The sequence below is a fragment of the Aplidium turbinatum genome, chromosome 5, assembly GCF_918807975.1.
Source record: "Aplidium turbinatum chromosome 5, kaAplTurb1.1, whole genome shotgun sequence".
NCBI classification, from domain to species: domain Eukaryota; kingdom Metazoa; phylum Chordata; class Ascidiacea; order Aplousobranchia; family Polyclinidae; genus Aplidium; species Aplidium turbinatum.
This window is the reverse complement of record NC_137476.1, coordinates 37145070-37171275: the sequence shown is the minus strand read 5'-3', so window position 1 is coordinate 37171275 and position 26206 is coordinate 37145070. Positions and strand designations below refer to the sequence as shown.

General features: G+C 38.1%; 1 protein-coding gene across 1 annotated transcript; it reads right to left on the bottom strand.

The window, feature by feature from the left end:
- Positions 1 to 2080: 2080 nt before the first annotated feature.
- On the bottom strand, positions 2081 to 24882 carry LOC145769983 (growth factor receptor-bound protein 2-like). Its single transcript, XM_082581554.1, has 5 exons — positions 24672 to 24882; positions 23472 to 23569; positions 8398 to 8523; positions 7863 to 8025; positions 2081 to 5587 (listed from the first exon to the last, which is right to left on the bottom strand). Exons 1-5 carry the CDS (start codon positions 24747 to 24749, stop codon positions 5384 to 5386), a joined length of 669 nt encoding a protein of 222 aa, XP_082437680.1. The 5' UTR covers positions 24750 to 24882; the 3' UTR covers positions 2081 to 5383.
- Between the last annotated feature and the right edge of the window lie 1324 nt (positions 24883 to 26206).

Genomic DNA, 26206 nt, shown 5'->3' with positions numbered 1-26206 from the left:
GAAGATTTTATTTTCCAGGAAGATGAACTCTATGGGTTCATCGTCCCACCTGCCATAACAAGTAGGGTTGGCTGGGGGTAGGTCTACTTCTGATCCGGGATGATTTTAGGGGCAGCGTAGTTTTTTTGGAAACACTACGTTTTTCTTAGAAGTATCTTGATTTGGGGCCAGAGCCCAGGGGTCGCATTGGCACCGGGCCTAAAATATCATCCCAACGGCCCTGGCCATAACAGATGAGAGGTTTAAAAAACCACATGTTGTGCTAGTAAATTTTGCAAAACTTTCAAAATATTCTTGTGATTAGTTGATTTATTTCAAAATTTATGCAAAATGTTGATTACTGCCAGTCAGGGATCCTATCTGCTGTAGCCTCCGCAAAGATCCTCCTGTTAATTTTTATGGTGTAGCCCATCTTAGGTCTATAGCCCAACTATTGATTTCATTGTTTGTGAACAATGTTTCCAAAGAGCCCATAGGCTACTTGTTGTTTGCAACAATAGTGTTAGCCTACTAAGCAAATGCCATGTTATACAACACACACTGTTATTTAAATTAAATAACCCACCCACTATGTAACGCTGAATGGAGCGTTCCTTGAAAAGCGTCGCTTAAGTGCACACCCCGAGAATCGAACCAGCGCCGCTTGATCATTGATCTTGAACCATGCGTTCTTTCGCGCATAAAATCAGGCGCTTAACCAGCTGATTTGTCGGTGCAAAGCATGAAGTCATAGCTGGTGGCAATTGTGTGCAAAAAATTATGATCGATTTAGCTGAAGAAATGTGCCCAAAATTGTAACAGCTTGTTAGATTCAGTCTGTCACGGCACATAGTCTCTCTCATTTAAATTGATTTGTTCAGCAAACGTCTAACCGTCTCAGCTGTGTTGAACAAATAATAGGCTACTACCATATTGCAAGATAATTTCTCGGTATTTCGTACTCGAGCAACCTGACAGTTGCAATAGAATCATATTCGACCAGATTTTTCTTGGAAAGCAGAAGACAACATTTCAACAATGACTGAGTGCGATTTCTAGTCAGCAGAGTGTTGACAGAGATTATATTGCGAAGTAGTTGACATGTGGCGGTATAGCACTTCATCATCCTGAGATACTACAAGTAGGCTATTGAATGAATAATCCTGTCAGGGATATCTAGAGAAGGAAATATGAAGGCTTTTAATATGTCTGACAATAGAAGGGCTTCTGTTTATCGTAAATAATCTCTGTTTACCGTAAAATGACAATTACCACCGGTAGTAGTTCAATAACTCTTGTTATGATAACCTGCATTGCGCTATTGGCATCAGGCCTGGATAGGCTACTCACTGCATGCTCATGGTGACTTGTTAATTCAACTACCCGTTTATTTGCTTTACATCTGGCCTACTGCAAAAACTTTGTTAGGAAAATCAGCTAACTGGTAACTTTTCAACTGTCTTTCCAAACAAGTGTTCTTTATATATGCTCTATGTAACATTTACTAACTGTCTTCTGTAGCTGACTGTACCAGCTACACAACAAAACTTTCTGCAATTGTGAAAAGAACTGCATGTTTTACGCTCTACGAACTACCGCCCTGGTAGTGTCATAAGAATAAAGCAATCGCTGTGAGCCTTCGCATCCCCTTCTTTAGATATCCCTGAATCCTGTTAACAGAAAGCTATACAGAACATCGGTAGGGCTATCTTCTCAAAAATGTTTCAGTTGATGATTAGAAATTATTATATTTTTTTGAACTGAACAGGTTGCGTTTACCTGTTTCAGCCTCCTTGATAAAGTCAGTAGTGCTGACTGACGAAACGTCGGCGATAAAAACTAGGTATCACCCTTAACATCAGGAGGTAACGTAGTTATCTATAGTCACCAGAAGAACGCAAGTCATTTTATTTATCAAATGCCTGGTGAACTGTTTCACTCTATTTGTTAGAATAGTTGATTGGAAAAGATGGCATATGCAACCTGGTTCTGTTCTTCACTGTATTGTAATAACTAAAAGCAAAACTCACTACAACTAGGTACATTCGCATTCCAGAATCGAATTCTAGAATCTACGTCATCCGTGAGACTCAAAATCAATCAGATTATTGTATTTCCAGTAAGAGCGTCGGAAATGGAAAAGATTTGCCGCGATATTTACAAGACTGCATCGTCGCTTCAAACAAACACTTGTGGATCAGGGAATATCAACATTTGTACATGGATTAAACCACTAAATGCAACAAAATGAAAAACTATGATATTCCAATTGTTTCCCAGACAGCAAAATCGGTCACTTTTACATTGATTCAATACAAAAGGACGGATTTTGCTGTCTAGGTTAGGATATGCAACATAGCCATGTAGACAGCGACAAATTTTCTCAAACGACTTTAACGAATGACCGCTCGCGGTAAAAGGTGGGTTTTAAAGTTTGTTACCAATTAATGAGCAAGCCGTATTGAAACTTGAGAGGTTGCGGTTCGATACCCGCGCTGCACACACGGCTGACTTCGGCATAACACATCAACTTATGGTCGAACGTGGACACGAATGTTGGCCTCATGCCCTTCAGTCCGCTCGCTTCAAAGTTCCAATCACACAGCAAGGCTGCGTCACCATTTTGTGCAGTGGCGGTTTGACTACAAGGAAATATCAATGTTTGCTGAAAGCAAAAATAGATCAAATGTTGAAATACATTAAAGTTATATAAATTGCGCAGAAGCTTGAAAGTCTGGGCCATGGTGGGATTCGCACATGAGTGAAAGGGGTGCAGCGATGGTAAAATTCAAGAAGCCACTCCGAAAGTAGCGACAATATTATAAACTTGCGAGGATGTGCATCAGGTGGTCTAGAAGAACTGGCCACTGAAGAGCGGTAAAACATTCTAGTTATATTGTTTGGCAGATTTTGCGCTGAAAATTATACATCTTTTTGTTTCTTGTTATATATATTTTTTGCAGATGAAATTCCTCTTCTTTTCCTGAAAATAGCCCAAGACTGGATGGAGGGTGGCATTTAGTTAAAACAAAAATGTTAATAATATATGTAATAAATAACATGATGCGTTCTACTGGTGTAAATTATGGTCCCTGTGTTTTGTCATGCTAGACAGGTAGTCACTACCTGGTCTAGCCCCCTAAAGAAGTCAGTCGTGTCTGATTGACGAAACGTCGGAATAAAAGCAGATTATCACCTTATACATCTTGTGATCGTTCAGCTTAGTTTGCACCAGAAGAATGCATCATGTTATTTAACTAAATAGCTGGTGAACAGCCTCATTCAATTTTCAAGATATGTAATACCATTATCAGAGCTAGCAGAGCGCAATGAACAAATAAAAGAGATGATTCGTAGCCTGGCCAGAAAGATGTGATGAACTCACTTCCTATGAAAATGTGTGCAGCATTATGATGGTTGGACCAGTAACAATGATACTTATTGTTCGTTCAATCATCGTGACGTCACACGTCTAAAACGTGAAGTCCACAATCCTCTGTCTACCAGAAGCCACTGAAACAATTGGCCTTCATTATTCACTTCGCAATGGTGGTTGGTCATTAGAATGTTACTTCCTGTGCCAGGTAGGGCGTTGTTCATATTGCCACGCAGACAGCAAATCAATCGTCTTTTAATTGAATGTCTGCATACGTTAAATCAATGTAAACAAAACGTTTGGTTTGCTGTCTGGGTACGTAAAGATGCAACGAAACTCACATCCCGATATGTTGAGCGAGGCGAGAGACACAACAAAAAAACAAGATAATTGATCATATGAATTGAAAGGCGCTCACTTACATGATTTTTAATTGACTTGAAAATACACAACTGAACATAGAAACGAAGTCTTCGATGGTTGCATCAACATAATTATGTAACCAACATACAAACCCTACATGTGATAAGAGATGATCATTTGCAAAAGTAAAGTAGACTTCAAATCTTCGGCATTTGCAGTCACAAAATATTTTTTGTTTTTCCAGACGTCGAATCAATGTAAAAAGACACGTTTTGTTTGTTTTGTTTTCCAGCAGCTAGTGGGCGGGGCGCAATGATGGCTACACTCCACAAGAACTCGTGGTTAGAGTGGAAATGAACGGCGATGCGCAGATTCAACCAGAGATGTACCAACCGGTTTACGCCAGGAGGAAAACGCAACTAAAAGGGGTTCATCGGGGTGTGGTAAAGAAAAACGCAGATGAGATGGGTGCAATAGCATTTTTTTTACAAATTGTACATTCTTGAAATAGCAAACACCACGCCTTTACACACAGCCACCTGGGGGTTGTTAACAGGATTTGCCAGTTATGCGTCTGGATTTAAGTCTTACGTTTTCTGTTGATTCTAGGAGCAGTGGAGCACGCATATTCATTCCTGAACAAAACATATCCTCTAGTGGAGAGATGCCACGTGCATCCCAATGAACTAAGCAACGCCAAGGCATAATTTAAAAGAAAGCCAAATTGCAAACGTTTTCGGCTATACATCCAGCCCTTGTCAAGCTTTTTTAAAAATTGATTTACATGTTTAAATGAGAAATGCTGAAAAATATTCTACAGTATTAGGCAGAAAAAAAAAGTTCAAACATTCGACGAAACTGCTTTACCTTGGTGAAATTCAACTTCAAATTATTTGACATTATACTGTATGTCGTGTTGTTGCTTGGTTTTGTTTACTAATGGTTTAAAAAGTAACTTCTCTAGCAAACTGTGCTCTTTATAGCAATAAACTAGGTTACATTAATACGAGAAAAAAAAGGTGATGTGCATAAATTCACAACTATTGCGATGCCAATCGATGGGTAATCTTGTAGATATATATTGGAAGAACATTGTTGATACACTTAAAATACAGACTTCAAAGAAATAACGAAGCATGAACTCGAGTTTTGAAAACGAAATGCTGACATGCGTCCACCCATGGAAGGGAGTGCGCTTGACAGGGTTGCAGATAAGCAATGCAAACACAAAAGCCATAAACTTATGATAACGTCCACGATTGATCAAACACAGAGTCAAGAATACAGAAACGAGATCAACTTCAATAGTGGAGGTCGTCAACCTTCCCAGACAGCAAGATCCGTCTTTTTACATTGATTCAACGTCTACAGAGGTTGAATCAATGTAAAAATAGACGTATTTTGCGGTATGGGTCAACTTTACTCACGTAGTAACAGAGAAACCAAATAGAAAAAAATTGCTTAGTTTTCTTTGAGGATTCTTTAGTAAAAACTATTTGAGGATAAATTTTTCCCAAGAGCAAGACCCAAGACATTTGTGATCGTTCTGTGTGGGAAGCATCAGGTAATAGTATAAATGCATTTCAATAGACATCATGAAATAACAAACTATGTTAGCGAAGGATAGTGACAAAGTGTGAAGGAGACAGTTTCGCATGAACTGGGTCACTCGGAGAGTCCCATTTTATTGGCAATATTTTGTGGAACATTAACATGATTTGACGGAAAAACTCCGCTCCGCCCGTTGATCGTTCCTCTCCACCAATTCCGGTCCATCCATTCCGTCACCGTGATGACGTCACCCTGGCTGAACTCGAGCTCACCAGGTTCCTGTCGTCGGAAGTCGTAGGCCGCCACCACCTTGAAGTTCTGAGGCAAACACAACATTTGTTTGCGAGGTTTACCATGAGAAACACAACAACGCACATCTTTTAACGACATAAACAGGGGAGACAGAGCTACAAACATCACCGTTAGTGGTGGATCCGGGTGAGATGACCCAACTTCCCCCTTCAAAAGCATCAGAAAGTAGAGCTCTTTATTCAGTGCCACCATTTCTGTTCTGTCGGATGTAACCATCATTCATAAATCAAAATAACATTAAGTTCTTTTGTCCAATCGGTGTTTCCCTATTTACAAATGTGATTCTAATATTCAAAGTACACATTTTAGTGTTTCGCTGATCACCAATAAAAATTGGATTCTACTACAACTAAATATCCTCAAAACTCCCTTCAGTTAACGGCTGGGTCCGCCTCCACCACAACCATAGCAAAGTGGATGACTTGGTGAACAAATAAAAGGGTCGCGCAAACGAACGACGTCGGGTAAACCTACGGCAACGAAACGTAAAAACGTCACAAGGACAAACATCAAACAAGCCGAAGATGTATCAAGCATCTAAGTTGGTGAGAAATCACAAACAATTGGTATCAGTTAATAGAGTCATTTGGGATATCACTGCAACATAATCCTTCATGAAAGGACATGTTAGCCGCTTAGAAGCGTCCAGCTCATACCGAGGCCGAGTGCTAAGCTACATTGTAAGCTCGGCTGAAGCTGGTATGTGCACCACACGACCAAATACACGAGCTTGGCGCCGCAAGACCTGATAAGCAGATAACTCAAAGTTGGCTCAACAGTTCTGCTAGTATCGTGCCAGTGCAGTCCGCCGTTGGAAGCTTAGCTACAGTGTAGGTAACTTGCGACGCATACAACCAGTCAACTGGCTACTAGTGCCAGGGCTAGCCCAGCTGGGTGGTGTCGGATTAGCAACGTCGTTTCAATTAAGAGCAACGTTTCTATTGTGAACGATTTGTATAACTTTGGTGATGCATTGGATGAGAAACACATGTGTGTTTTAGTGCATGTATACTTTGAATACGATGATTGATTACAATAACTTCACGTCTGGTTTCAACCAATGTCAGGCAACCACACATGATTCGTCAGTTTCAGATTACACGACCATAACATAACGACCAAAACGACCACAAATCAAGTCTAATTTCTAAGTTTGCAAATTGAAATCAAACAATTTTTTGAAGATTCCAATCGGTGTTTCCCTATTTACAAATGTGATTCTAATATTCAAAGTACACATTTTAGTGTTTCGCTGATCACCAATAAAGATTGGATTCTACTACAACTAAATATCCACAAAAACTCCCTTCAGTTAACGGCTGGGTCCGCCTCCACCACAACCATAGCAAAGTAGATGACTTGGTGAACAAATAAAAGGGTCGCGCAAACGAACGACGTCAGTAAACCTACGGCAACGAAACGTAAAAACGTCACAAGGACAAACAATCAAACATCAAACAAGCCGAAGATGTATCAAGCATCTAAGTTGGTGAGAAATCACAAACAATTGGTATCAGTTAATAGAGTCATTTGGGATATCACTACAACATAATCCTTCATGAAAAGACATGTTAGCCGCTTGGAAGCGCCCAGCTAATACCGAGGCCAAGTGTTAAGCTACATTGTAAGCTTGGCTCAAGCTGGTATGTGCACCACGCGACCAAACACACGAGCTTGGCGCCGCAACACCTAATAAGCAGATAACTCAAAGATTGGCTCAACAGTTCTGCTGGTATCGCGCAAGCGCAGTCCGCCGTTGGTAGCTTAGCTGAGCAGATGATGAAACCAAAGACTGGCTGCTCTCTAGTAGCCTTCCAGTGTAGTCCGAGAACATAGTGGATCTGGGGTGGTAAAAGGGCCCAGAGGCTCACACGACGACGACGAGTTTAACCACAGTGTAGTTAACTTGCGACGCATACAACCAATCAACTGACTACCAGTGCCAGGACTGGGTGGTGTGGGACCAGCAACATCGTTACAATTAAGAGCAACGTTTCTATTGTGAACGATTTGTGTAACTTTGGTGATGCATGTTATGAGAAGCAAATGACTGTGTAGTGTGTGTTTTAGTGCATGCATACTTTAATTTAATACGATGATTGATTACAATAACTTCATATCCGGCTTCAACCAATGTCAGGCAACCACACAATTCGTCAGTTCCAGACCAATCACACGCGACCATAACGTACACAAATCAAGTCTAATTTCTAAGTTTGCAAATTGAAATCAAACATTTTTTGAACATTGGCAATACGTTGAACACCACTACGGCACTTACATCCATGGGTATGTCGTTGAGCATGATGGTTTGTGTCCGGGATATGCTCTGTTCTCTGTGATAGTCGATCAGCTCATTCAATGAACTGAACTTAACGACCCAAAGAAAATATTTTCCTGCTCCATCTCGTAACACTTTAAAATGTTGAACTCCGCTCCCATACCTGGAATGCAATGATGCAAAGACGTTTCATTCTGTGCAACGTTACAAGTCAATCCTGTCTTGAAGATGTTTTTAGTGCGTTTGTGGCAATATAATACAACAACATTTAAAAAAGTCATGTTATAAATTATATTATAGTTCATACAACAACATTACAAGTAGTTGTCGTTCCACCATCTTCCGCCTGCTGACCTGTCAATGGTAGCAAGGAGCAAGCAGTAAAGCACGTACAGGTCAAAGTAGCACGCAAGGTCACAGACTACGCAGTAACCGCAAGAAACAAGGGGGCGATAAGATGAAAACAAAAAGCTCTAAAATTATGAATAAACCGTAGCTTTGAAATGAGACTGCACTTAACAAAAAAGTAACTTACTTTACGGATAGAGAGAAATCACCGGGAGAACTTTCGCTTTCACGGATAAGAAACGCTCCGTCGGGATAATTGGGCTTGTTCAATGTTTGTTCAGCTTTCACCCGAGATATTTTTCCATAGTACCAACTGAATGCAGCAAAAATATAATTGAGCTGAGTAGAAAGACAATTGCTTAAAATGAATCAGCAAAGATCGGTTCTCCAACCTTCGTACATAGAGGGGGCGGGTCCACGTCTTTTAGGCGCATACAGTTAGGCGCCGGTCAGATAGGCGCGCGCACTGTGGCGTCTGGATATTTAGGTGCGGAGCACTGTGGCGCCCATTCATTTAGGTGCTATTACTAGTGATACAATCTGTAGACTTTACTAGTCGTCGTCGTTCATACGAACGACGACGACTAGTAAAGTCTACAGATTGTATCAGCTAGGGCAATGCTTTTCACACAAAATCTTATATTGAACAGAAAGATAAAATGTTGTTTTGTTAATGCGCGTGTGGAGATGAGATGCGAGACAACGCTCTACTACTCTTGATATTAGCACATCTCCACAGGACATTTGCTATGCATCCTGAACCGGAATGGCCCGTTTCGGCGAGTCCGATTCGGCGAGTCCGATTCGACTAGTCCGATTCGGCGAGTTCCCTATTCGGCGAGAGCCTTTTTCGGCGAGTGCCCTATTCGGCGAGTTTTTGAAATTTTTAAAAGGAAATTATCGGGTACCGTAGCCTAATTACAATTGCCGTTTTTACATCGTTTTAACGTCGCTAAACGTTGAAATCGTGCAGAAAGGAATAAAAATATAATGTTTGAACTATTAAATTAAAATTGGTCATGTCAGTTCAGTTATTTATATTTTTGACCATCATGTCAAAAACAATACACGTCAACATAGCAAAGGTAGTAAACATAGCAACATATTCAAGTTCATTTTCACAGCAACCGATTCACTGCCGCGACAATTCTCTGCAGAGGTTTCGACTTCCGAAAGCGACAGCGAGGCTGTTTGCAAGCGCATTAAGTTAAACGCACGCTGCGTCAACGTAGCAAATTATGTTGTTTTTGGGTGCATTCAACATCTGATGACATTGAATCGACGCAAAATGGTAGATTTTTGCTATGTCACAGGCAGCAAAATCAGTCATTTTTACATTGATTCAACGTCTGCAGACGTTAAATCAACGTAAAAATGACAGATTTTTTTGTCTGGGGTGGGATTGTAGCATCGCTACTCGTTCTAGTGATTATTTACTGCGAAGCTGTTGCGGTTTGCATTTAAAAATGTTTTCCTGCTGCCGATCGCTAGTTCATCTATTGTTTTATGTATCAATGCCGCATAAAAAGTTGCTCCCACGCGGAAATATGCGTGGGGGCCTGGTCCCCACGGCTTAGTCGCCTATGGTTAAAATGATTAGTTTGGATCAACAAATGTGTGACCTACACTCCTACAGCTTAGATTGAAAGGAAATTATCGGGTAGGCTACCGTAGCCTAGTTATCCCGACCAGCAAAAATTTGTTCCAAGAACCCAGTTAGCCTAACAGTTCATTTTTACATTGTAGTAGCAGAATGAAAAGGCTAACCAAGTGTGTGGCCTATCGTTTTAACGTCGCTAAACGTTGAAATCGTGTAGAAAAGGGTGCTTTTGCTGACTAGGATACGTTGAAACTGAGAAACATTCACAGAAGCCCTACAATACGTTGCATTTTTAAGATAATATATTCAGACGTTGAATCAATGTACAAATGAAATGTTATGCTAAATGGGTTCTTGGAACAAAGCGTAGGGCTTCTGTGAATGTTTCTCAGTTTCAAAGTATCCTAGTCAGCAAAAACTCCCTTTTCTACACGATTTCAACGTTTAGCGACGTTAACACGATAGGCCACACATTTGTTTAGCCTTTTCATTCTGTTACTACAATGTAAAAATGAACTGTGTTCTTGGAACAAATTTTTGCTGGTCGGGATAACTAGGCTACGGTACCCCATAACTTCCTTTCAATCCAAGCTGTAGGCCACACATTTGTTGGTCCAAACTAATCATTTTAACTATTCAAAAGTACTAACTTATAGACATAAACATGATCTTTTTTTCTTTTTTTTTGTAACGTTTTCTTTGTTTTATTTTCCCTTCATATCTTAAATTTTTCTGAAAGTGTTGCGACCGTGCCAAATTTCTTTCAACTCAATAACTTACTTCGGTCACAAGCACGTTTTAACGTTCGTGTTTTGTCGCTTCTACCTTTTTCTACACCTTTGCTATGTTGACGTGTATTGTTTTTGATATCATGATCAGAAATAAAAACAACTGAACTGACATGACGAATTCAAGCACGTTTAAACGTTCGCGTTTTGTCGCTTCTACCTTTGCTATGTTGACGTGTATTGTTTTTCATATGATGGTCAGAAATAAAAACAACTGAACTGACATGATGAATTTTAATTTAATAGTTCAAACATTTTCTTTTTATTCCTTTCTGCACAATTTCAACGTTAAGCGACGTTAAAACGATGTAAAAACGGCAATTATAATTAGGCTACGGTACCCGATAATTTCCTTTCAAAAATTTCAAAAACTCGCCAAATAGGGCACTCGCCGAAAAGGGCTCTCGCCGAATAGGGAACTCGCCGAATCGGACTAGTCGAATCGGACTCGCCGAATCGGACTCGCCGAATAGTAGCAGACCCATCCTGAACACAGGTTGCAGCCAGATGGAACCTTACCGTACTTAATCTGTTATCTTTCGCAATTACTTCTACTCGGGATGGATTGGTCGTGTGGCGAGTTCGTATGAGACAACGCTCTACTACATGAATACATTTCTATAGTACATATGAACCCTGGAGCCAAGCTGCAAGCATAATGGTGCGACTTTGCTCGTTATTAAACCTAGTCGGGGTTTTGACGAAAAACTAGATACTCTTCACTCAAGTCTACCACCTGCTTGAATATAGGCTACGGTATATTTTTTACTGATGTTTAGTGTAGTTATTATTTGACTGAGCACTAAAAGTGAACTCAGTCATGTTCGGAAACTTTAATATTTATTGATGCTATCGCCGACGCAAACCTGGACTAGCAACAAATAAATGTCGAACACGCGCATTAAAATACAATATATCTTTCTGTTCAATATATATAACATTTTGTGTGAAAAGCATTGCCAGTTTAAGTAGCTTCACGCACGGAAGCCATGACATGTTTTTCTGTTCAATATAACATTTTGTGTGAAAAGCATTGCCCTACCTGCCAAGCTGATACAATCTGCAGACTTAACTAGGAATAGCACCTAAATAAATGGGCGCCACAGTGCTCCGCACCTAAATATCTAGACGCCACAGTGTGCGCACCTATTTGACCAGCGCCTAACTGTCTGCGCCTAAAAGACTTGCTCCCAAAATTTGTATTGGCCAGAAATCGATTCTCTGTGTTGACAACATTAAGTATTTGGGTGTCCAATGTCCATATCAACTCTTCTTTATCAGATAACAATGACATACTACGACAAGTTAAATCTCTCTATTACACAGCAAACAAATTAAGGAATAAATACATATAATAAATATTCACAAAGAATGTGTTGTGTTACCATTACCATCGATCTTGGTTCAACAGGATTAGAATTGACTATAATGACTGGTTTCGAATTCTGCACAATCTGCCTCGTTACACTAGTGCACGTGAATGTCAATTTTTAGGAAATGTTACAACTTTTGAAGCTCTCTTGCGAAAATCTCTTCATGCCTTTGTTCAACGTTGTTATAAACCTTGCAATTCTCTACTTAAAACTTTAATGTCCTCTGTCCCTTTGTACTATAGTAATTGAAAATTTTTTTGAACACTATACAATAACATGCTCCACGTGCCGTCTTTTTGATTTTTTGTTGTTTGTGATTTACTCTTTGCTTTTCGAATCCGTCAAGTATTACTGAGCTGACCGCAGTCCATTGTATTTGCCAGCGTTTGTGCTGAATTGTCTTCAGGCTACTTTTGCGCCGCTGCTGTTTGTGTTAAACTGTATATATATCATATATGTATATATGCCATTTATTTTTTGTGTATTTTTTTTTGTTTTTTCAATTCGAATATCGACATTCTTGTTTGATGCAAGTAAATAATAATAATATCAGTTTCATTACGTAACGCATTGGTTAAAAGGGGGCTACATAGAAAATAGTAGTTTCTTGGAAAAATACAGTAGTTGTAAATGCAACTGTTTTCATTCATGCACTGCAAATATAAAAATTTCATCAAATCCAGGGCAACAACCATCACGGAAGTGCCATGGTATACAGAACAAGCTTTAGTTTCAACGTTCAATCATACAAGTATGTTTTCCTGGGCCCACGCAAGATTGTGATAAAGATTTGACAAGTTACTCTACAAATTCATTGTATTAGACGGCAAGGTGTGTTACAGACCAAGAGTCTGAGCCACAGTCAATTCACATACCCACCTCACTATATTCGAATATATATGATACGGTTTTTGTTAAAACAGGTTTCGTTCATTAGGCGATGACGATCCTTATACCACAATCACGTGACGGCTGACAAGCAAGAATGCGACTTGGTGTTGTCGTATTGTGGGCATAGCAAGTATGGCAACTAAATATGTTTCGCCTGCATTATTGTGCGAGAGATAGATTGCAAACAGAAAGTTGTACAGCTAAGATGTGGCGCTTCACTTAAACAATGGAAGGAGCGAACAACTCAACCAACTCAGTTCTCTTTGCATTAATTCAATGTCTACAAACGTTAAATTAATGTGAAAAAAAATATTGTGCTGGCTGGGCAGTCGGATTGAAACATCGCCTCCAGTGTTTTAACCAAGTTTGCACAAACAATCTTTCGCTAAACAAATCCATGCCACAGATATTTGTGGCAAATTATCATTTTTCACTGACGACCGAGAGGCATTGACATGAAGTAAACTCGATCAAGCTCAAAACTTAAACGTAGCCTGCCTCGAATATGCAACGCCTAATCGTCTGCCACCATTGTTAAATGTTACAAGCCACAAAACAATCTAATACGGTAAGTAGAAACATATTCATTGACGAAAATACCACATAGTGAACAGACACAGCTGTTGAAACATTTTTCAAATTCAACATAAGTTTTAAACTCATCCAACGGCAAAGCCTAAAACAAAACGTGACACAAGAAGACTTGCTACAGTGACAGTGCCTTGCTGAACTCCACAATTCGTGTAAAATTTCAACAAATTTGAAAGTCAGCCAACACTGTATAGCATCAGGAATCCATAAAGCAAACAAACGCAGGCCCGCCAACGTAAGTGGCGCACTCGTTGCTTGCAATGCACTGATGACGTCATCACATTCAACATTAATCAGCACAAGACAAGGCCATTTGAGCCGTCACTTAAAAGTTTTTATTTACGATCCACACAAAACGTCACACAACGAACGCGACCAGCGCGTTCGCTGTTTGCACAACCTTGCGCGGGACGATCGCAGGGTATTCCTGCTGATGAGTCGACTGAAAAGAGCACTTGGTGCAGAGGGAGATGTTATAACTCAATTGTCAGGAGACAAATGACGGCTACAACGCTGTGTAGTTACAGAAACTGGCGAAGACGTTCACTGTACAACCACCCACAAGACATGAGTTACCTACGTTGCTAGCGTCCACGCTTCAACTTATAAATAAATTTCTATGACAAACTCGTGTGTAGCATGACAAAGAGCCCTGTCGTGTCATTGTGTTTGCATGACAGCAAGATAATTTTACGACAGTCATTTATATTTACAAGAGTGCGGTTTCAAATCAAACTTTGACCACCGTTATGAAAAACTAATCATTTAACTGCATTGGAATTATGGTGGAAAGGTTGGTAGATCTGTCTGTGGAGAACTACCAGATAATCACTAACCAACGTTGCTTTCCACTTTAAAAGTCGTATACACAAGCACCGAGTTCAAACAAACTGTCCACATAAGCTCATAAAGCCAACAATGAGAACAATGTGCGCTCTATCCGCCATTGGATACTGTCTGCCACAAAACTTCACCACACAATCAGTCAAGTTTATTTTTCCATTAACTTTACTAACCATGAAGGTAATAATCAAAAATTTCTATTGAACAAAAAGAGACAGCGAAAAGACCACAAAGGATCATCAAGTCAGCCGCTAGTCTACCAATAGATAACAAAACAAAAAATAAACTACAGCACATAAAAACAAAATGAATTAGTGTTAACAAGAGAAATATAAGTGGACTAAAACACAATAAAAAACTAATACAGTGTCAATAGTAGTAATGTTCATTGAGGTTTTTGTGCTGGTATAATATATCACAAATAATATTTCACACAATAAAACAATTACGCTTTGCCCAGAGATTGTAGATTTTGCATCACAATTTGAAAGATCATGTGGATAGATTTTTAACCTATTTAGATTGTTTGGATCTTCACCATTATGAATAATAATGCACCTTGCTGCCGAACAATCACGATCTAAGATGATGTGCACTAAATGAAAACTTGCCAACCGCAACCACTTTCACGACCACACACATGCATGGCAGGCGACCTGTGCCTAACATTATCAGATGCTGGGTTGATGATTAATAATTTGTTTTAGCCGGCAATTCAGTCCTTTTTTGCCTTGATTCAATGTTCCCGGACGTTAAATCATTGCAAAAGACTGATTTGCTGAATCAATTATCGAATTTGCAAGTTACGCCAATGGCTGGGAAAGGTGACACGTGAGGACTGCTTGGAAACCAAAAGCATGGATCTATTATGTCCTTGCCGATCAATCATCTATTCTCCCCGGCCCAAACGCCACTACGACGTGACACGCAGTTGGTAAATATCACCCAGCGACATTTACTTTCAATTCATATCACAATACTGACGGTGCAAATTCACTTTTAAGCCACACCCTCGTTTTGAGCTGACGTCTGCAAACGTTGAATCAATGTAAAAATGGTAGATTTTGCTGTATGGGCTCTGAAGCGAGTAAGTTTTTATTTTACAACTGAGGTACGTTGTCATATGTTTGCTTTTAAATTTTATTTGCTTGTAAAAGAACACCCAATATCGCATTTCATATACGACGAAAACCAACAACTTATAGCAATTTGTAATTTTCCAAATTGAATTGCTTAGCTATGACAAATTGACAATCCAACATACAATTATTCATAAAACAATGAAAACTATTAATACTACAAAAAGTGCTCAATGCCAAGCAAAAAGGCAAAGCAGAGCGAATTAAATCAAATATAGTTATTACTATCTGAAGCCTTTACAAATTGTTTCACCTAACGGATCATCAGAAGATCTGAAAAAACATGCAAACAGTAAAGAATCGATAATTCTGAAAAGATATTAAATATTACAACTGTAATTTAATCTGCCAAAAAAAATCTCTAAACCTGTACTTCCTGAGAAGAAATTAAATATTACAGCTGTAATTTAATTTGCAAAAAAAACCTCTAAACCTGAATTCCTGAAAAGATCACTATAAAAGATCTCTAAACCTGAATCAATTTGTCCCAATGGAAACCAAGCAACATGATGGCAACATCTATGACATCACAAAGATGCAAAATGCATGTGTGATGATCAGCGCAACCTGTAGTAACCTAAACAAAATGAATAAAAATTGTTTTTTAAAACCTGTAAAAATTAAATGAGATTTATAACCTGTAAAAATCAAATGAAATTTAATTTTTTCAAAATTATAACCTGTGAAAATCCCAAGGAATTGTGATGATGTAACCTGTGGTGACCTGAACAAAAGAAATAAAATCTGTTTATAAACCTGTAAAAATTAAATGAGATTTATAGCCTGTAAAAAACAAATGACATTTTTTTTAAAAAACCTGTGTAAATCACGGAATGGCCCGTTTCGGCGAGTTCCCTATTCGGCGAGAGCCTTTTTCGGCGAGTGCCCTATTCGACGAGTTTTTGAAATTTTGAAAAGGAAATTATCGGGTACCGTAGCCTAATTACAATTGCCGTTTTCACATCGTTTTAACGTCGCTAAACGTTGAAATCGTGCAGAAAGGAATAAAAAGAAAATGTTTGAACTATTAAATTAAAATTCGTCATGTCAGTTCAGTTATTTTTACTTTTGACCATCATATCAAAAACAATACACGTCAACATAGCAAAGGTAGAAGCGACAAAACGCGAACGTTAAAACGTGCTTGAATTCGTCATGTCAGTTCAGTTATTTCTATTTTTGATCATCATATCAAAAACAATACCCGTCAACATAGCAGAGGTAGAAGCGACAAAACGCGAACGTTAAAACGTGCTTGAATTCGTCATGTCAGTTCAGTTGTTTTTATTTCTAATCATGATATCAAAAACAATTCACGTCAACATAGCAAAGGCGTAGAAAAAGGTAGAAGCGACAAAACGTGGAAGGTTAAAACGTGCTTGTGACCGAAGTAAGTTATTGAGTTGAAAGAAATTTGGCAAGGTTGCATCACCTTCAGAAAAATTTAAGATATGAAGGAAAAATAAAACAAAGAAAATGTTACAAAAAAAATAATGTTTATGTATATAAGTTAGTACTTTTGAATAGTTAAAATCATAGGCGCCTAACTATTTTTTTGGCCGTGGGGGCGAAAGCGTGTTTCATCAGCATTCAGCAGCAACGTAAATTCAGCGAAATGTCACACAGATGGATGACGTAATTATGTCGTCACACTAGGATTGCTTTTATTGCCACACTCGGAGTTATCGCTACGTTCGACCTGCCGTTAATTATTATAAACAAAGCTCGACCAAAACACATGCTATGCGTCTGCGTTGGCTAGCGGTTGATGGACTGCGACTCTTTAAGCTAAGCACAACATAAAGTTTAGCAACGAACAAGAGACGAAAAGGTTTACTAAAAGGTATACTGTAAATGGAATGAAAATACTAACTTGATCATATGCTTGAAAATATACCTGTTGAAAGCAAAATCATTCATGTTTACATCAATTCAACAGCACGTCACCTTTAATAAATTTAAAAGTTGCTGACATCCGTAAACAGCCCTTGAAAAATATTTACAGAGAGACGTTTGATTAAGTTTTCGACTTGACTATGCTCCCTTTTCACTACAATATCGCAACTTATGGCTGACCAGCTTTCAAGTTCCAATTCGCTGTAATACGCCCGATTTCGTGTTGCAGATGAAACAAAAGATGCGCATATTCCCCGCCTTTGATCGGGTTTCCATGGCAACGGACGTGTGTGCGCCATGCAGTTTGCGCGAATCCGTTGTTGTGTTGATTATGCCGCTTGTGCGACTGTGCGCAATGCGGTTTGTACCAGCCCTTGTTACGTTGGTTAGTGGTAACCTCGGGCCGAGACTTCAAGTTCATTTTCACAGCAACCGATTCACTGCCGCAACAATTCTCTGCAGAGGTTTCAACTTTCGAAAGCGACAGCGAGACTGTTTGCAAGCGTCTGCAGACGTTAAATCAACGTAAATATGACAGATTTTTTTGTCTGGGGTGGGATTGTAGCATCGCTACTCGTTCTAGTGATTATTTACTGCAAAGCTGTTGCGGTTTGCATTTAAAAATGTTTTCCTGCTGCCGATCGCTAGTTCATCTATTGTTTTATGTATCAATGCCGCATAAAAAGTTGCTCCCACGCGGAAATATGCGTGGGGGCCTGGTCCCCACGGCTTAGGCGCCTATGGTTAAAATGATTAGTTTGGATCAACAAATGTGTGACCTACACTCCTACAGCTTAGATTGAAAGGAAATTATCGGGTAGGCTACCGTAGCCTAGTTATCCCAACCAGCAAAAATTTGTTTCAAGAACCCAGTTAGCCTAACAGTTCATTTTTACATTGTAGTAACACAATGAAAAGGCTAACCAAGTGTGTGGCCTATCGTTTTAACGTCGCTAAACGTTGAAATCGTGTAGAAAAGGGTGCTTTTGCTGACTAGGATACGTTGAAACTGAGAAACATCCAAGCACGTTTTAACGTTCGCGTTTTGTCGCTTCCACCTTTGCTATGTTGACGTGCATTGTTTTTCATATGATGGTCAGAAATAAAAACAACTGAACTGACATAACGAATTTTAATTTAATAAATCAAACATTTTCTTTTTATTCCTTTCTGCACGATTTCAACGTTTAGCGACGTTAAAACGATGTAAAAACGGCAATTATAATTAGGCTACGGTACCCGATAATTTCCTTTCAAAAATTTCAAAAACTCGCCGAATAGGGCACTCGCCGAAAAGGGCTCTCGCCGAATAGGGAACTCGCCGAATCGGACTAGTCGAATCGGACTCGCCGAATAGTAGCAGACCCGTAAATCAAAAGGAATTTATTTTATTTTGAAGTACTTGAGTTTAAATTTGTTTCTATGACGACATTTGCCGACCAGTTCCGAACGCTTGTTCAAAAGGTGGCCACTATCAGCCTTCAGAATGGCCAGCTTTTCAGCCAAACATAGGCCACAATTGTTACGACCACCTCCACTATAAGGCCGAGCACAGCTGTGGACGGACCAAGTTATTTTAGGATTAACACCCTTGTCCTTAAGGTCCCAAACTGCCTTAGATAGTTCGGTGCTGTTTCGTTTAGACCTATCCATGAAGGTACATTTATGGTTGGAAAAACGTTTTTTAAAAGTAGTTTCACAACAAATAATGTAATTAAGAACCTTCGGGCTGTTATCAATGGTGGCTTTGTAAACAACGGCCTTCTGCAAGCATTGCCCATTCAAAGGACAATCTGGCCTCACCCTACAATTGCAATTTTGCAACCAGGCTGCGATGGTACATTATCAGCCTGCAATATTGCTTTATTGTGGGAGGATATGACACTTGCAACATTCGGAGTACAACTGTAGCTCAGCTTAATAGTATTACGGTTGAGCTACAGTTGTACTCCGAATGTTGTACTCTTTTTTTCAGACCTCCTGATGATCCGTTAGGTGAAACAATTTGCAAAGGCTTCAGATAGTAATAACTATATTTGATACAATTATTAATATATACTTCCTTTCAGGCGAAGTGAAAGAAATAGTATGATTCTATTTGAATAAGCAATTTCTGACGATACGCAAAGGCTGAAACAGGCTGTAACTTTAATAGGGATTCAATTTGTTTCAATGTAACATATATAATATGATACATATACAAAAAACATATAAAACATTAAGAGGAATATGTAGGCCTATACAGTAGCCTATATATAATGCCCATTAGGCCATTACCCAAACATTAGGCTACAATCCATCAGTTTAGACGTTGAACTAATGCAAAAATTACGGATTTTGCTCTCTGGGTAGCTTCAAGGCAACAATGCAAACATAAGGGAGCAAGTCTTTTAGGCGCAGACAGTTAGGCGCCGGTCAAATAGACGCGCACATTGTGGCGTCAGAATATTTAGGTGCGGAGCACTGTGGCGCCCGTTCATTTAGGTGCTATTCTTAGTAAAGTCTGCAGATTGTATTATATAAGCTTGGCAGGTAGGGCAATGCTTTTCACACAAAATCTTATATTGAACAGAAAAATATATTGTTTTTTTAATGAGCGTGTTTGGCATTTATTTGTTGTTAGTCCAGGTTTGCGTTGGTGAAATCTTTATCAAAAAATTATTCAAGTTTCCGAACTTGACTGAGTTCACTTTTAGTTATATAAGTCAAATAATAACTGCATTAAAAATCAGTAAAAAAATATATATATAAACCGTATTCATAGCCTATATTCAAGCGGGTGGTAGGCTTGAGTGAAGAGTAAATTAGTTTTCCATTAAAACCCCGCCTAGGTTTTGCCAAAGCCAAGCTGATACAATCTGCATACTTTACTAGGAATAGCACCTAAATATCCAGACGCCACAGTGTGCCGGAATGGCCCGTTTCGGCGAGTCCGATTCGACGAGTCCGATTCGACTAGTCCGATTCGGCGAGTTCCCTATTCGGCGAGAGCCTTTTTCGGCGAGTGCCCTATTCGGCGAGTTTTTGAAATTTTTAAAAGGAAATTATCGGGTACCGTAGCCTAATTACAATTGCCGTTTTTACATAGTTTTAACATCGCTAAACGTTAAAATCATGCAGAAAGGAATAAAAATAAAATGTTTGAATTATTAAATTAAAATTCGTCATGTCAGTTCAGTTGTTTTTATTTTTGACCATCATATCAAAAACAATACACGTCGACATAGCAAAGGTGTAGAAAAAGGTAGAAGCGACAAAACGCGAACGTTAAAACGTGCTTGTGACCGAAGTAAGTTATTGAGTTGAAAGAAATTTGGCACGGTCGCAACACCTTCAGAAAAATTTAAGATATGAAGGGAAAATAAAACAAAGAAAATATTACAAAAAAAATCATGCTTATGTGTATAAGTTAATACTTTTGAATAGTTAAAATGATTAGTTTGGTTCAACAAATGAGAACCCATTGTAGTAACAGAATGAAAAGGCTAACCAAATGTGTGGCCTATCGTTTTAACGTCGCTAAACGTTGAAATCCTGTAGAAAAGAGAACTTTGCTGACTAGGATACGTTGAAACTGAAAAACATTCACAGAAGCCCTACGATACGTTGCATTTTTAAGATAATGTATTCAGACGTTGAATCAATGTACAAATGAAATGTTATGCTAAATGGGTTCTTGGAACAATTCGAAGGGCTTCTGTGAATGTTTCTCAGCTTCAACGTATCCTAGTCAGCAAAGTTCTCTTTTCTACACGATTTCAACATTTAGCGACGTTAAAACGATGTAAAAACGGAAATTTTTGCTGGTTGGGATAACTGGGCTACGGTACCCGATAATTTCTTTTAAATCCAAGCTGTAGGCCACACATTTGTTGATCCAAACTAATCATTTTAACTATTCAAAAGTGCTAACTTACAGACATAAACATGATTTATTTTATTTTTTTTTGTAACATTTTCTTTGTTTTATTTTCCCTTCATATCTTAAATTTTTCTGAAGGTGTTGCGACCGTGCCAAATTTCTTTCCATAGGCGCCGACTTTTCAAAAAACCTTGGGGGGCGAGAAAGGTGATAACGTCATAACCATAGCGCTATTTACTCAATTAAAATAGTCTTTGATTAAGCTTAGTGTCGTGTTTATATTAACAAATAGGTCGCAAACCGAATTTATTAGAAGCGCTGCTTGAAAGGATTAGTTTTACGCATGCAGTACGCCTAGTAGTAAAAATTTTGATATTGTTAGCTCATAATTGGAACTGTTGGAAAACAAGCCGATTCATTTCCTTTTCGTGCGAGTGAACAACAACGATCAAGACAGTGAAGTTATCGAAATAAAACGCAAAAAATCATGATCTCAAGCAGAGTGAAAACCCGGTATCAGTTTTATTAACCTCGTTTCGCTAATTACTTACTTTCAAAGCGTTGACAACGGCGAAGTGTTTTCTTTTCTGTTTTTTATCGAAAGTCTTTAAAGTCTTTTATTGAATACAGTAGGCTATACTCGAGTAAAGGTCGAGATGTTCGCAATTGATTTTCACCTCAAAAAGACAAGTTCAACTAACACGGAACATGCTGTTGTCTCCAGCTCAGCAATTTTCAAAATGAACGCACTAAAAATCATTGTCGACGTAGATTACGGATTGTGAAATCGCGTCGGCTTAAGTGAAAGTTTTGAATACGTTTATTTGCAGTGATTCAAACTTAATTTTCAAATTCAATGATTTCTTGTCAATTCTAAACTTTATGCACTTGTTGAGCAATATGCAAAGCTCACGAGACAAAACAGAAAGAGGAGATCATTTTTTTTATTTTTGCGTGTAGGATATAATCGTTCTTATTATTACGTAACATTCCATGATCGTTAAAGTCGATGTCAAACCTTAGCGGTCGCATAAAACAATGATGTCAGGTTAGCTAGGTGATAATAGCGGTAAGAGACGTCGTTAATGCAGGCAATATCTGCGACCAAGACCATTAAACACCTTTTCTTTTTTCGGTTTTCAATTTAATTCTCACACATTGCAAAAACAATGCGTTCTGTTGAATCACAATTGATCTCACAGCGGGAAGACCTCGTTGAAAATAGCGCGTCTAATTTAGCTGGTTTACTTAATATTGCAGTGAATAGTTACGTGACTATTCCAGCAGTACTCTACCATCTACTTTGAAATTTCCATACCGTAGCGTATGAGATAGCCATGCGATCAGCTGCTGTTTTGCGGGCAAGAGCAACGTAGGCTTTTCTTGCTTTCGGCATTCTTTAAGTCCGTTTAAATTATCTAAATCTCCTTCGCGAAGTGTTTTATATTTGAAACACCACTTGTCATCACCATTTTTGTTGCCCCTCAACCATAAATTTACGGGGGGCGCCGGCCCCCCCTGAAGTCGGCGCGTATGTTTCTTTCAACTCAATAACTTACTTCGGTCACAAGCACGTTTTAACGTTCGCGTTTTGTCGCTTCTACCTTTTTTACACCTTTGCTATGTTGACGTGTATTGTTTTTCATATGATGGTCAGAAATAAAAACAACTGAACTGACATGACGAATTTTAATTTAATAGTTCAAACATTTTATTTTTATTCCTTTCTGCACAATTTCAACGTTTAGCGACGTTAAAACTATGTAAAAACGGCAATTATAATTAGGCTACGGTACCCGATAATTTCCTTTCAAAAATTTCAAAAACTCGCCGAATAGGGCACTCGCCGAAAAAGGCTCTCGCCGAATAGGGAACTCGCCGAATCGGACTAGTCGAATCGGAATCGCCGAATCGGACTCGCCGAATAGTAGCAGACCCACAGTGTGCGCGCCTATTTGACCGGCGCCTAACTGTCTGCACCTAACAGACGTGGGCCCAAACATAATGCCTGAAGAACCAACCTTGATCACTGGGCTGCACCAACAGTTCAAACTGAGCACTGCAAGAATGCAATAAACTTTTGAAGAAGCTTTTTCACTCAACAACTATTTTTTCTAATTTTACCAATTAGGTCAAGATAAAAAAAACACACAATGCAAGCACATTTTTAAACCTTATAATATAATATTTTATTTAAAAAAATTATGATGTAGGGTAATTCCTATGTCACTATGGTTGTAGGTAAATATACAGCAATGCTTTTAAGTGTGTCACTTACTCATGTGGTTTAAATTCAATATAATTCTTTGGGATTAATCCATATCTTCCCTCACACTCTGCTCGACACCAATTTCTGTCGTCATCAAAATTTAAAACCTGAAATTCAAACAAAAAAATGAAATCTACAAATTTTTCAGAATAGACAATTAATTTTCCCTGAACAAAGCATTATCATGGCTTAACCTTCTTACCAGTAAAGCAAAATGTATTGAAGTGACCTGGAAACTAGAAGTTCATTACATTATTTGATCGCGTGGCAAGTATCGTTATATGATCATTTGCATACAATCATAAAATAACACTACAAAGTTTTTATGTTAAATTTAAATTCTATTTTGACATAAAATGGTCCAGATGTGAGTTTGAAACAAAAATAGAGCTGTCCATTGCTCCTTTGTGACAAGAAAACTAATTTAACCATGATAATTTTATACTGTTGTTTAAGGGTTTGAATATCATCTATGTCCGATGTATCTATCTATCAGGGTTAAGGTTGGAATATTACACTCACACTGGAATATAGGATTTCTGGGGAATAAAATTCTATTTGAATAAGGACCTTCTGATGATCCTCCTTTTAGGTGAAACAGGCTGTTAAGGGTTTAGATAGTAATAGCCATATTTGATTTGATTTGCTCTGATTTGGTTTTTGCTTTAAATAATTTGTTGCATTAATAGTTTTCATTGTACAAGATTGGATAATTTATATACCCAAAATCATGAACTTGACCAATGACAATAGCCACACACAGCTTGTACCTCCAGAGTCACTATGACCTTGGAGCCGGAGTTTAGCCAAAGCAGGAGGTTGTTCCGTCACTAAATCCCAGAATGAAAAATTGCCACAAAATCAACTTTCTTTAACATTTTCACAGTTTTTTGTTATATAGTTGACTAACTACTGTGTCCGACAGTAACTAATGCAATCACTCTTGTAATAATTTGACTAAACACTTAATGCCAATAATTTAAAAACATGACAGTATTTCCATTTTAAAAATATCACTACAATCTTTTGTGCATGTGAAGCAATAATTGCAAGCTATTGGGCAGTTTGTCACCATTCTAAAGTTTGAAATTGATGCCATTTCATTCTTAAAGAAAAACATGGTGATTTTTTTTTTGAAAATAAAAAGTGCATATAATATATATCGAAACAGTGGTGTCCTGTCTTATATAAAAATAATACCGTACTTACTTTTAATGTTTCGCCTTTCCTAAAACTCAATTCATCTTGTGCTGTGGCAGTAAAGTCATATTTTGCAGTACACTCCATCTTGGTGATTTACGGTAAGATCCACAAATCAGACAGACCTTGATCTTATTCCAAGTTTAAATCAATTTCAACAACACTTTTTGCAATATTTCCTAGTATTCTGTTACAACCAAATGTCTATGTACATTGTCAGTATTAATTCTCTATCATGCATGAAAAAATAAATTAATGCAATAGAAAGGAATTGTGTATTTTGTTTCACTTATATATATAGTTGGTTTACCACCTGTGTTTTGTTCTTTTAACTTATGTTTCAGGCATACTCTGTTTTTTTTGCCTTTTTTATGATATCTTTTGCAGCTCTTCAACTGTTAAAATTTGTTTTGAATTGAACTGTTAAGAATTTGTTTTAAATAGTTTGCACAGTGGATTTCACTGATGAAGTAATTTTAAAGGTCTATATATATATATATATGTTTTCATTTACTTTTTTAGATTCTGAAGAAGCCGCTTTTACGGTGGCAAAAACTTCATCAATACATTACGGTATACAAGTTTCCGAACCTGACTGATTTTGTTTACTTATTATAGTTCTTTGATTATACTGATTACTGAATGCAATAATTTTTTTTCACTTCTTTTAGATTTAAAGTGGTATCTGCACAGTAGGGTGGAGTGAAAAAATTTTTTTTTTTCAAATCAAAAAATCAGATTAACCAAAATTGGCGTATGGACCTAAAACCAACTTCTGAGAAGGTTTTGGGTTTGTGCCACCTACACCGAGGTGGCCCATAATTTTTAAAGGTCATCCGAGGGTCAAATTTCATGAAAATCCCATAACTTGGAAACCGGTTAAGCTAGAATGTTAGTTTTTGGCTTAAAAGTTCCAGGAGGTCCATGTTTATATATGCTCTAATGCAACTTTTGTCTCTATTTTAACTATATAAGCTGATAATAATAAAAAATGACGTTTTAGTTTGAAAGCTATGTAACGTGGAGAATTGAAAATGCTATATTTGAACTATTTGCACCCATAGTTATGTGTTAAAGCATAATAGGTACAAACTGACTAAGTGCTGCTTAAAATACTTTCTAAGTAGTTAGTACAAAGGATATGCAAGCAACAATCATGGATATGTGACAAACAAACTCAATGACAAAAATAATGTAGCAAAGACTCAAATGCAATAATGTTACTATGCTATTTGACATTAAGTTTCAAAATTTACATCTTTGGTTTCCATGAAATTTATTAGAAACTACTTACAATCAGGGTCACATTATAAAAATTATCATGTGGTGAAAAAATATTGAACACCTTCAACCTGAAAACATTAGGACTATCAAAGTCAGAAAAAATATATTTCTACTCTAATCCATTGCAAATTTGGGCAAGGCTGACTCTGCTTTGGTAAAGACCCTTGCCAACCTTAATTCACCACTGTTTGCAATGAGTGTTACAGAAACCATGACATCAACTCATTTATAATTACACATATCCAATGGCAATACACAGC